Below are 12,271 nucleotides of genomic sequence, written 5' to 3'. Positions count from 1 at the left end.
GAAATAAAACATTCCCTCATCATTTAATCACCTACAAATGAAGATGTTTAAAAGAATATCTCAGCTCTGTAGGTCCTTACAATGCAAGTGAATGGTGACCAGACATTTGAAGCTACAAAAATCATATTAAGGCAGCATAAAAGTAATTCATACTTCAGTGGTTAAATGCATATCTTCAATAGTGATATGATAGGTGTGGGCGAGGAAAAGATCAAAATGTAAGTGCTTTTTTTTTATTTTTTTTTACTATAAATCTCCCCTTTTGCTTTGTTAGAGCTTTTCATCACTTACTGGTTGGGCTGATCAAAAAAAGTGGAATTTATATATTAAAAAACTTAAAATTCGATCTGTGTCTCACCCACACCTATTATTTTGCTTCTGAAGATATGGATATAACCACTGGAGTCATATTTATTACTTTTATGATGAACTCATGTGCTTTTTGGGGATTCAAAGTTCTTGTCACCATTAAATTGCATTGTAAGGACCTCCAAAGCAGATATTCTTCTAAACATCATGTGTTCTGCAATTGAAAAAGTAATACGCATCTGGGATGGAATGAGGGTCAGTTTTTATCAAACAAATTTTTTCAGTTTTTGGGTAAACAACCTCTTTAAATATTGACGTTTGTCACCCACACCTATCATGGAGTCACATGGGTTACTTTTATGCTGCCCTTGTGTGCTTTTTGTCTGGAAAAAGGTTCAGATTTTGAGTATGAAAAGTGCTGACTTTAAAAAGTTTTGAATGATATTTGAATGGTATCAACATTGGCAGAAGGTAAACAAACTACAGGGGGTAAGTACAATATTGAACCTGACTGAAAAATGCCTGCCAATTCTAAAGGTATCATTCCCTTAGAGCTAAAAGAGAAAAATTACAAGAAGATTTGATAGACTGATTAGTGTAAAAAAAAAAAAACAATTAACAGGTACATACATAAGAGAGGACCACATAAGAGAGGACCACATTTTAGTTTTTCTAGCCCAAGTTGTACACTTATCAAGTTTCAACAGTTTTCTCGTTCTCCAACTCATCCATTAGATGGCAACATTGTCACTAACAAAAAATCTAGCTGCGATTTTAAAATGGACAGTTCACCTAAATATAAAAATTCTGTCATTTAATCACCCCAATATTGATTCAAACCAATATGGCTTTCTTCACTGGAACACAAAATATGTTTGGTGACTGCGGCTAAAATTCTGCTTGTCATACTGGTTTGGAACAAGAATAAAGACTATGTTGAAAAATACAATCTATCCCTTTAACAGTTAATACACACAAAACACATATTTAGAAATTGTTTACTCTGAAAGAGGATTATGAGGACAGAATATACAAGAAAAAAAAACTCCTGCAGAAAAACAAAACTGAAAAAGTATGGCTCTAAAATGGAAAAAATTTCTACTATAGATTTTATGCATTTCTACCATACCATAAGCAAATATACACAAAAGCTTTTGTCCGCAATGACAAAGCTACAGCTCAGGCCAGTTTGACTTTGGAAGAACGTGACACCATCTCATTAACAAAGCTGTTGTTTTGGCGGATGACCTCTGCCTTCAGTTTACGTAGCTCTTCTTTGACTGCTTCATCCGTCATGCCATCAACAGGCATTGATTTAACCTTAGCCAGGAAAGCTTCGATGATGTTCTCTCCCTCCTAGAAGATGGCAGGATGGCTAATTATTTTATAAATCGTAAAACAGTTCAGTAGAGTGAGCTGTAAAAGCAGATGAAAACATATTGTCTAACAACAAGAATTCTTACATGTTTCTCGAGGCAGCGCTTCTTGGCTTCAGGTCCAGCCTCAGCCCCCTCTTCCCCGGCTCTGGAGATATCCTGGAACTCCTCAAGCTCCAAAGCCTTTTCCCGTGCATTAGCAATCACATGTTTGGGGAAATTAGCAAGCTCTGCCACATGAATCCCAAAGCTCTGGTCACACACACCTAAGTCAAATTGACAGGGGTCAGCATAAATTGAGGAGTGTCCTATAACTAACTATACAACAGTTAGTTTTGGTTTACAGGCTCTAATTTGATTGGACACGTAGTGTTACAAGACTACTGATATTTCTTAACACCAATGGAATGTTTCATAACTCCATATCACTCTGCTTGTATAAGTTTACAGTATTCTAGGCTGTCAGTTTGCATTGCTCAGTGACACACAATGGTTGATGGCACTTTTACTTGTGGTAGAATGAGAGCAGTGCTGATATTCAGTGCAACAGCACGATTGCAAGTGTGATTTGGCTAAAACATAAAAACAGAAGAAATTTGAGTTCTCAAAATGACTTCTCTGAAGTGCTTTGATCATCTTGTGCTTTGCTGGAAAGGCACATACCTTTTTTCACCTTGTAAAGCATAGTAAGAGTGCTGTCTGTGGTCAGGGCAGTGACATGGAGGTTACGGACTGTGGGCACTTGCTGTGCCAGTGCAGTCAGCTCATGGAAGTGAGTGGCAAACAGGCAGAAGGACCTGAGACGGGTGGCGATGTATTCCGAGATTGCCCAAGCCAGACCAAAGCCATCATACGTAGATGTGCCTCTGCCCAATTCATCAATGATGATGAGAGAATCCTCGGTGGCTGATCTAAAGAACAGTAGGACACAGGTAATTATATACAAAATATGATATTTGCATTCATCTCTAAACAGTACAGAGATACATTTGCAAACATAATTAATAGGGCTGTCAAACTGATAAAAAAAAATGTGAATTACATGATATTCTCATTAAACAAATTGTTTGCAATTAATTTGCATGTCAATATTTGTTGAGAAAACCCCTCAAATGAAGATCAAATAAATTATCCTACATTATTGTGGCACATTGAATAGACACTGAATAACGTGGCTTTGAAGTCTATTTATTGCTTTTAGTATTTTTATATATCTCTATAAACATAAGCCTATCACTGGGCAACAGTCAACAGCAATTTTGCAATTAAGTTTGGCAATTAAGGTAGGTTTACAGCCTATGCCATTTTTCAATTGTTGCTCTACACTGATCAGCCACAACATTAAAACCACCTTCCTAATATTGTGTAGGTCCCCCTCGTGCCACCAAAACAGTGCCAACCTGAATCTCCAGAATAGCATTCTGAGATGATATTCTTCTCACAACAATTGTACAGAGTGGTTATCTGAGTTACCTTAGACTTTGTCAGTTCGAACCAGTCTGGCCATTCTCTGTTGACCTCTCTCATCAACAAGGCATTTCCATCCACAGAACTGCTGCTCACTGGATGCTTTTTGTTTTTGGCAACATTGAGTAAATTCTAGAGACTGATCCCAGGAGATCAGCAGTTACTGAAATACTCAAACCAGCCCATCTGGCACCAACAATCATGCCATGATCTAAAATCACTGAGATACAAATTTTTCCCCATTCTGATGATTTATGAACATTAACTGAAGCTCCTAACCATATCTGTATGATTTTATGCAATGTAGCCGCACAATTGGCTGATTAGGTCTTCTCATGGATGATTGTTGGTGCCTGACAGGCTGGTATGCGTATTTCTGTAACTGCTGATCTCCTGGAATTTTCACACACAACAGTCTCTAGAATTTACTCTGAATGGTGAGAGAGGTCAACAGTGAATGGCCAGACTGGTTCGAACTGACAAAGTTTACAGTAGCTCCGATAACCGCTCTGTACAATTGTGGTGAGAAGAACCGCAATTTGTTGGCCCATGCAAACATGCGCTACATAGACATCTCTGACCGTTACGACACCTTTCACTCTGTTTTCAGTGTTATGTTTAAAGCAATGACTCATCTTAGAATTGCCCAAATCAATTAACTCTTTGGAGCGACGAGTCAGCCTTCAACCACGGCACCGTGTTAAGTTAAAGGAAGATGCAGAGCTGCTTGAGGAAATGGTGCACACTTTGTGCTCAATCATCGTCTGGCTTTCTGGTTATCCCTTGGTCAGTTAGCACTGAGAACTTTGCGTCTCTTAAATATAGCAACATAGGCAATGCCTGTCCTTTTGTTGTGATGTGTGTGCAACTGCTAATTTTCAAAAGTGCCAAAAGTTTGAGAATGTAAACCTGCTCTTCTGGACATTTCAAGTTTGTATTCGATCAGTTGTGTTGATAATTTTCACCTAAGCGATGATGTCATGTTTTGAGTTTTGAGAGAGAAAAAAAATATTTGAGAAAATAAAAATTCTAGGACATGGCTCAGGAAGGCACAAAGAGACCTAAAATAAAATTGTGACACACAAACAAAGATATTTTGATGGAAATATGAAGTGAATTTATCCATACAATGCAAGTCAATGGGGACCAACACTTCAAAGCTCCATGAAGGACATAATGGCAGCATAAATTAAATCCATATTTCCCAAATTGTTTAATCCATGTCTTCTGACTCAATTTGTTCAGTTTTGGGTGAAATCCAGAACAAATATAACTCCTTTTTCACTTTTAATATTGGCATTTGCAGTCTCCTAGGTGAGATCATGATTTGAAGGTTGATTACACTTCATTGCACTTGGTATGTTCTCACCAGACACAGATCGTATCACTTCAGAAGACATGGATTAAACCACATGAAGGGTTATGGGTTACCTTTATGTACTTTTTGGAGCTTGTAAGTGTTGGACCCCATATCTAAATAAAAATATATATGTTTGTGTTCCATAGATGAATGTCATATGAGTTTGACATGCCATAAGGGTGAGTAAATGATAAGCAAATTGTCTTTTTTGGGTGAAATATTCTTTTAAATATAATTGGAGTGGAAAAATTATATTTAAATAAACATGAGTTCTGACCGGAGGATAGCAGCAGTCTCCAGCATCTCTGCCATAAAGGTGGACACTCCTTTGATCTGGCTGTCCCCTGCACCCACTCGAGCAAGCACGCAGTCCACCACACTCAGCTCTGCCTCTTCACATGGCACAAAACAGCCAATTTGTGCCATCAGAACAATCACACCCACCTGGCGGATATATGTAGACTTACCACCCATATTCGGACCTAAACAGAACAATTTGGAAAAAAGATTCCCTTAATAAAAGGCTTTGGTGGCATTTTACCATGTGGATTATGGAGTTATCAGTTATATATTTATATACACATTAATATTCAACTTGGTGGTTGTATGGGTCACCCAAAAGCTCATTTTTGCAATCAGTTTATCAAAATGGAGTTTACCTGTGATGATATGAAACATCTCCTCGCCCCTTGAGAAAGTGACATCATTCGGAATGAAAGCCACATCATCTTGGGCTTCAACACATGGGTGTCTTGCTGCCTTCAGAATGAGTCTGCCTGATCCTTTCTCTAGTATTCTGGGCCTTACGTAAGGCACTGGAGCAGCATGGGACACCATAGCAAAGCTCACCACTGCATCCAGCTGAGCTATCACCTCATTCAGTGTCTGCACTGGATCCACATAGCCTAAGGTACGAAAAAAGGGTTATCAGAATATTTTAATAGTTAGTTACTGACTTCTAATCCAAGGAGATCCAAAAAAAAGGCTTGTCAGATTGTAAAGATGTAGAGTACAAAAATATTACCTTTATTTACTGAATAAAAAAAAAAATTTGAGGGATAATTTCAAATGTTGCATGGTTGCCAAAATAAAGTTTAATTTCCCCAAAAAATCAATAGAATGTTTCATTTCACAAAAATATTCCCAGAGGTTAGGGTAACATATGTCCCCTCAGCCCTGGTTATAATTGTTGTTACGGCTCTGGCTTCAAAACTTTCAATGAAAAGTAATTTTTAATTATAAAAAAAAATATGAATTTTGGCAATATCAAGATTTACAATACATACATAAATGGAATGACATAATCTTGTACAATTCCCAGGGAAATTAAATGACAAATAAAATTAGATCATGATGAAACTTTACAACTTGCTTTGTATTTTGCAACCTCTGATTGAGATAAAAAAAATTTTAAAAATACTTTTGTGCAAAGACATTAAATTAATTATATTTCCAAAGAATCTTCAAATAAATACAGGCCAAAGGGGTTCAGCTGACCAAAAAGTTTGGGAACCCCTGCTCTAATCTGAGTGGTCTAATTAAAGACTGTCCAAATGTAAAGGTAACAGAACTAGAGTGAATAAGCCTTTAAAAATGACTGATTCTCACCTGCAGCTATGCTGATGATCTCTTTGACAATGGCATTTTGTGCCTCTTCATACTCCTCCCTGCTTTTAGTGTACTCTTCATTCAAAGAGCTCAGCTTACTGCAAGGCAAACACAACCCCATCACTCACTTGGAAGCCACACCAATATTACTTCTTATAATGCAGATATCGTATCCATCTCTTGCCTGTTAGTAAAGCGCACTCCATTTTTCTGAACATCTAAAGTTGTGAATTTCTTGTTGTTACGAAGATTTTTCTCTTCTTTGCATGTGACTCGGTAGAAGTAACCGATCTGGGCATTGGATTCAAGCTTCACAGTTTTGCCTGCTTCCAGCCCTAAAGCACAGATCAACAAAACAGTATTCATGACAACAACAAAAAAAGCCATTTCACAATGGAGCCAACACAGAAGTCGAATTTCACACTGTTTTTACTAACCAAGCTCTCGTGCTGCACTGTTCAAAGCAGCTTGCATGGCTTTCTCCAGCCGGTTCATGTTCTCCCTGAGCTCACTCAATGTGGGATCAAATGAGGGTTTCACCAGGAACTCATGATGCTCGACCTAGACAGCAGACACAACAGTTTTATACATTCACATTTAAGGCATATAGCAGAAGCTCAAAGTTTACATTAAGCAGAAGAGTGTAGATAACAAGAGTAGGCCATTTTTATTCACCTGGTTCATGTCCAGTGTAGTTTCAATCATCTCCTGATATTTGGAGAAGTCAGAGATAAGGTCATTGAGGGGAGAGATGAACGCTGCATGCAGGAGGACCTGATGTTTCCCTGGTAACAGGTTGAGATAATAAGTCAATTTAAAACATTACATGATCACTTATTGTGTTGCCCCACAACAAACGCTGTTGTTCAAAAGCATAATAGAATGCTTTAAAGCTATAACAGCTAATGTTTTGCTTACCACTGTATCTCTCTAAAGTCAACACCAGACCTGGGAGTTGTCCCACAGCTTGGTAGACCCGGTAACAGTCCTGTAAATTAGAGCTCTGACGCTGGAACTTTTTCGCCATCCTGTTGAAGTCTGGAAAACGGCGGAGAAGATCCTCTTGGCAACTCTTCCTCAGCTCAGAGTCTGCCACAAAGGTCTCCACAAGGTCCAGTCTGTGCAACACACCAATTGATTGTGGTTCAAACCATAATTTTGTCTCATATTAAAATATATTCATAATAGGGATGGGATGATATACAACATGAGGTTCATGATAAGATATCTCGATTTGATATAACACTTAAATTACAAAGTATGGCAGAAAATTGTGTTGCGCAAAATGCACATAATTTCTCATTAAAATACGTTTTTATTACACAATTTAAATGTTCAAAGTTTAAATAGTTTCTCAAATACCTTTTACTAAAAGAAAAGATAACAAATAAGCCTTCAAAGATAGTGGGCTATATTTAGGCTGATCAGGTGCAGAACAAGCAATTGAACGGAACAGAACCTGTCCTGAAAAAGTATGTAAATTTTTTTTTTTTGGAATTTGTTTATCACTTTAATTTTTTTAAATATAAAAACTCTACATTCCATCAATATAATATTATTATGAGCCGTCAATGTTTGAAATAATGAGTACAATTTACAAGAAATAACATTGAGTTTACATTCATTTAATGAACAAGAGCTATAATGGTACTGTCAGTTTAAGAGTTTAATGTGCATCTCACAACCTGCACAGATTTTCCGGTTTATTCCTTAAAGGGATAGTTCACCCAAAAATGTAAATTATCATTATTTACTCACCCTCCTGGCATCGCAGATGTGTTTAACTTTCTTCCTTCTTCTGAACACAAATGAAGAATATATAAGCTCTGTAGGTCCATAAAATGGAAGTGAATGGGTGTCAAAACTTTGAAGCTCCAAAATCCACATAAAGGGTGCATAAATGTTATACATATGGCTCCAGTGGATAAATCCATGTGTTCAGACACAATATGATAGGTGTGTGTGAGAAACAGATCAATATTTAAGTAATTTTTTTCCATTATCATAAATTCTCCTTCCTGCCCAGAATGGGGTGATATGCACAAAGAATGTGAATCACCAAAAAGAGAAAGTGAAAGAAAAATCACTTCAGAAGACTTTGATTTAACCACTGGAGTATTTTTACGTTGCATTAATGTGAATTTTGGAGCTTCAAAATTTTGCCACCCATTCACTTGCATTGTATAGGCCAACAGAGCGGAGATATTTTTCTAAAAATCTTAAATTTGTATTCAGCATATGAAATCATCTGGGATGGCATGAGGGTGAGTAAATAATGAGAGAGCTTTCATTTTAAGGTGAACTATCCCTTTAACAAGAAAGCATTCACGTTTTTTTTAGCGCATCCGTGCCATTTGTTGTTAAAATTAATATTTATTAATTTTTTTTATCTGACTGGAAAGAACAGAAAGGACATTAAAAGACCTTTTATTCAATTGAAGTGGAGCGCGGGATCTCATCTTTTATGGAAACATTATACGGAAGAAATTGGCTGTTTTAATCTTAAGCACTTTTCAATAAAAAACAAGGTTATTTTCCAGGTATTCCATTTCTTCAATTTCTAGAAGCTAAATTCAGGCACTTTAAGCATTTCAAGGACCTTGTGTGAACTTTGTAAACAGTGTAGAAAAAAAGTGCAGTAGGGGTAAAATCAAGCAAAAGAGAGATATGATGTTTGATGGGTAATTTAATTTATGATCACATGGACAGAAAACAATGAATTTGTAAATATTGAGTTTTGCCTCGATATGGTTCGTACAATTTTTTTTAGTTGGAAATATATGAAATTTGATATATCGTCCCATCCCTAATTCATAATCAACTACAATTATCTTTTCAGCGTATTTAGCAGAATTTTGTGTGACAGAAGTCAATTCAACCTCATATGAAATATCATATAGATTAAAAAAGGAAGGATGAAATAAATAGCATATCTACATCTTAAGGCATGTAGCAATGATTTGAAGGCCTCACCTTTCTTCTATCTTGTTTTTGTCTATGAGAGGCTGTTTGATCCACTGGTTTACCAACCGCTGTCCTTGTGGGGTACGACATTTGTTTAAAAGGCCTGCCAAAGAGTGAGTGCCTGTAGTATCATCAGAGGAACCCTGAGAAATCAGAGGATGAAAATCTGACTCACAATGATGATTTACAGTTGAAATTCAGAATTTCTCATCTTCAAACTTTTTTTTTCCTTAATGAACACTGACCTGGAAGAGATTCAGGGCCTGCACAGCAGCATTATCCAGCCGCATGTACTGGTTGAGGTCAAAAGTGGTCATCTTGAAGGAACCAAAATTGGCTTCATCTGAGAGGAGCTCCAGGAATTTGATGACTGCCTCCAAGCAAGACATTGCAATCTACAAAAAGTAAAAACCTGAATAAATCTCCAAATCATAGTGCTGTCATATTTTGAGTTCCAACAATTCAATTCAACTCAAAACAATTAATTTTGTCCAGAATTTCTTAAAAGTATTGAAGGAATAGTTCACCCAAAAATGAAAATTCTCCCATCATTTACTCACCCTCATGCCATACCAGATGTGTATGACTTTCTTCTGCAGAGCACAAATGAAGATATTTAGAATATCTCAGCTGTTGGTTCATACAATGCAAGGGAATGGCGTCCAAAACTTTGAAGCTACAAAAAGCACAAAGGTAGCATAAAAGTAATCGATGAGTCAAGTGGTTAAACCCATGACTTCAGAAGTCATTTCATTTATTTTGGGTGAGAACAGACAAAAACATCTCACTTCACTGTACTACTTGCCATTGCAGTCTCTATGCACGATCATGAATTCAAGCTAGGTTACACTTGTTTGCACTAGATGACGCTTGAAAGCGTAATCAACCTTGAAATTATGATCGCCAAGAAGACTGAGGATGTCAAGATTTATGGTCTGTTCTCACACAAAATCAATCAGATTTCTTTAAAAAACATGGATTAAAACACTGGTGTTTAATGGATTACTTTTATGCTGCCTTTATGTGCTTTTTGGAGCTTTAAAGTTCTGGCCAACATTCACTTGCATTGTATGGACCTACAGAGCAGATATATTCTTAAAAAAAATAATTGGCTGTGTTCTGCAGAAGAAAGTAAGTCATACAAATCTGGGATGGCATGAGGGTGAGTAAATAAGTAAATTGTAATTTTTGGGTAAACCATTCATTTAACATCATGATAAAATCATAATGCAGAGCCCTAAACCTGTTTCTCCATCTCTGGAAGGGCAGCACTGGACACGGTCTCTCCCTTGCGGGCCTTTAACAGCCGGTTCAGATCCTGCACAATGTCTTTGGTAGTAAACTCCGATTTCTTTCTGTCTGTGAGTAAAATGCCTCCACGCTGTACCACCTGAATTTTGAACAACAAGCATGAATTCAGAGAATGATTGTGGTCATAGATTCTCATTCCATAACATACAAGCAGCTGTAACCAATCTACCTGTCTAAGTTTTCCAAGGTCTCCACCTGCATCTCCTCCTGGTAGCACACACTCTTTGGGCCCGATTTGCACCAGCAGAGCTTCCAGATTGGAGAACTGATCATTGTCTGGAAACTCACACACACCAAGTTTCCTGAGGGTACTGTCCACATACCCAACCCCGACAACACGCTGTCCATCACCTCCGGTGCCAAGACGCACCCCTACTACACCAACAGCTCCCTCCCCAGGTCCTCCTCCACTGCCAAATAAAATCTCCTCAAACTGGGTCAGGTTTCCTGGAGATGCCTGTAATGCACAAAAAAATATGAAATGTACATGATGAATACAGGAAAGAGAGAAATTTAAAAAAGTGGCATAAGAAAAATGAATGCAAGGTACCTTGAAAGATATTTGCCAGTCATGATCTTTGCTGCTCTTACTAGCATTCCTGTAAACTTCCACTCGGTACTGTCTGACCAACAGTAGGTCCCTCACGAATGACTCGAAGTTCATCTTACTGAGGACCACACTCTCCAACCTCCTATTTCCTGTTTTTTTAAGAAATTCACATGATTTTGTAAGCTACCAGAAATCTTACTAAACAACTACTGAAGTTATTATCATTCCATCTATTCTAGCTAATACTATTACATTATTCACCCGACGCACAAATATACAACCTGTATATGCCCTGTATTGTATTTTGCATTGTTTATTGTGTACTACATATTCGATTAAGTATGTTTATACTGTGTGCAATGTTATATCTGTAATAACAGCAGTCTACCTAGCGATTAGTTACAGAAGTTAGACTAACAGCCAACCTGAACCCAGATTTTTGATGACGCCATTCGTCTTGAAAACCTCCTTGGCTGCAAAAACAGCATCTTTTCCATGCACCGTATAATAATCATTGCGATCAAATATTTTCACGGTTGTGTCAGGTTTCTCAGACATAGAAAAATAGAAATTTAAAAATCCATTTTCAGATGCACTGTCCATGGACAGATTTTGTTTAGGCTGCACCGCCATGCTGGAATCTCCCGCCACAGCACACGCGCGCAGGGAGGGTCAAAGGCAAATTGGGCGGAGATTCTTCTTCTTCTTTTGGTTTGACTGGCGATTGGCAAACCAGCTCGCAGGCGCATTATCGCCACCTACCGGGACATGGAGGGGAACAGTAGATTAGCACGAAAAGAGAGAGAGAGAGAGAGAGAGAGAGAGAGAGAGAGAGAGAGAGAGAGAGAGAGAGAGAGAGAGAGAGAGAGAGGGGCGGGGGCCTAAATTCTTTCTGTTAGATACTCACTGTATTCCCCATGATGCCTCTCCCAGGAGGTTTCCTATTAGGGCAGATATAAAATGACAACAACACGTTTAAGATTTTTTTTTTGGCCTTTGTACATAGTCACATTAATTACATCACTAATATAGCCAGATAAAGAAAACAGATAATTTTTTTACACATTGCAATTCCTTTGTGAATTTACATGTTTTCAGTGCTTTTGTTGTTTTCGTAAACAGTCAATATGAAGTTATTTACATTTCAAAACATAATCTTTAATGCAAAATATCACATCAACTCTATCACACATTAAAATATTCTCTTAAGTTTCCAAATCCTTCCAAAACAATCTTACACAAATAAAATATTGTAAAATAAAATAGGTCAAAATTTTCAAGTTAGTCAGTAACACTTCTAGTGAGATCACTACAGAGTATTTTATA

General features: G+C 37.4%; 1 protein-coding gene across 1 annotated transcript; it reads right to left on the bottom strand.

Annotated features, from left to right (window-relative positions):
• Positions 1-669: 669 nt before the first annotated feature.
• LOC127633575 (DNA mismatch repair protein Msh2-like) lies at positions 670-11,605 on the bottom strand. Its single transcript, XM_052112777.1, has 16 exons — positions 11,371-11,605; positions 10,946-11,094; positions 10,565-10,852; positions 10,328-10,474; positions 9,330-9,479; positions 9,094-9,227; positions 7,039-7,238; positions 6,796-6,905; positions 6,558-6,681; positions 6,305-6,455; positions 6,121-6,218; positions 5,172-5,417; positions 4,790-4,994; positions 2,349-2,596; positions 1,773-1,951; positions 670-1,665 (listed from the first exon to the last, which is right to left on the bottom strand). Exons 1-16 carry the CDS (start codon positions 11,576-11,578, stop codon positions 1,489-1,491), a joined length of 2,814 nt encoding a protein of 937 aa, XP_051968737.1. The 5' UTR covers positions 11,579-11,605; the 3' UTR covers positions 670-1,488.
• Between the last annotated feature and the right edge of the window lie 666 nt (positions 11,606-12,271).

The sequence above is a fragment of the Xyrauchen texanus genome, chromosome 40 (genome assembly GCF_025860055.1).
Source record: "Xyrauchen texanus isolate HMW12.3.18 chromosome 40, RBS_HiC_50CHRs, whole genome shotgun sequence".
NCBI lineage: Eukaryota > Metazoa > Chordata > Actinopteri > Cypriniformes > Catostomidae > Xyrauchen > Xyrauchen texanus.
This window is presented reverse-complemented; position numbering and strand designations above follow the sequence as displayed.

Coding starts and splice junctions, on each gene's coding strand:
- LOC127633575 (XM_052112777.1), bottom strand. CDS start 11,578: ATGGCGGTGCAGCCTAAACAAAATCTGTCCATGGACAGTGCATCTGAA. Junction 9,228..9,329: donor AGGCCCTGAATCTCTTCCAG/GTCAGTGTTCAT, acceptor CTGATTTCTCAG/GGTTCCTCTGATGATACTAC. Junction 6,219..6,304: donor GGAGTGCGCTTTACTAACAG/GCAAGAGATGGA, acceptor TTTGCCTTGCAG/TAAGCTGAGCTCTTTGAATG.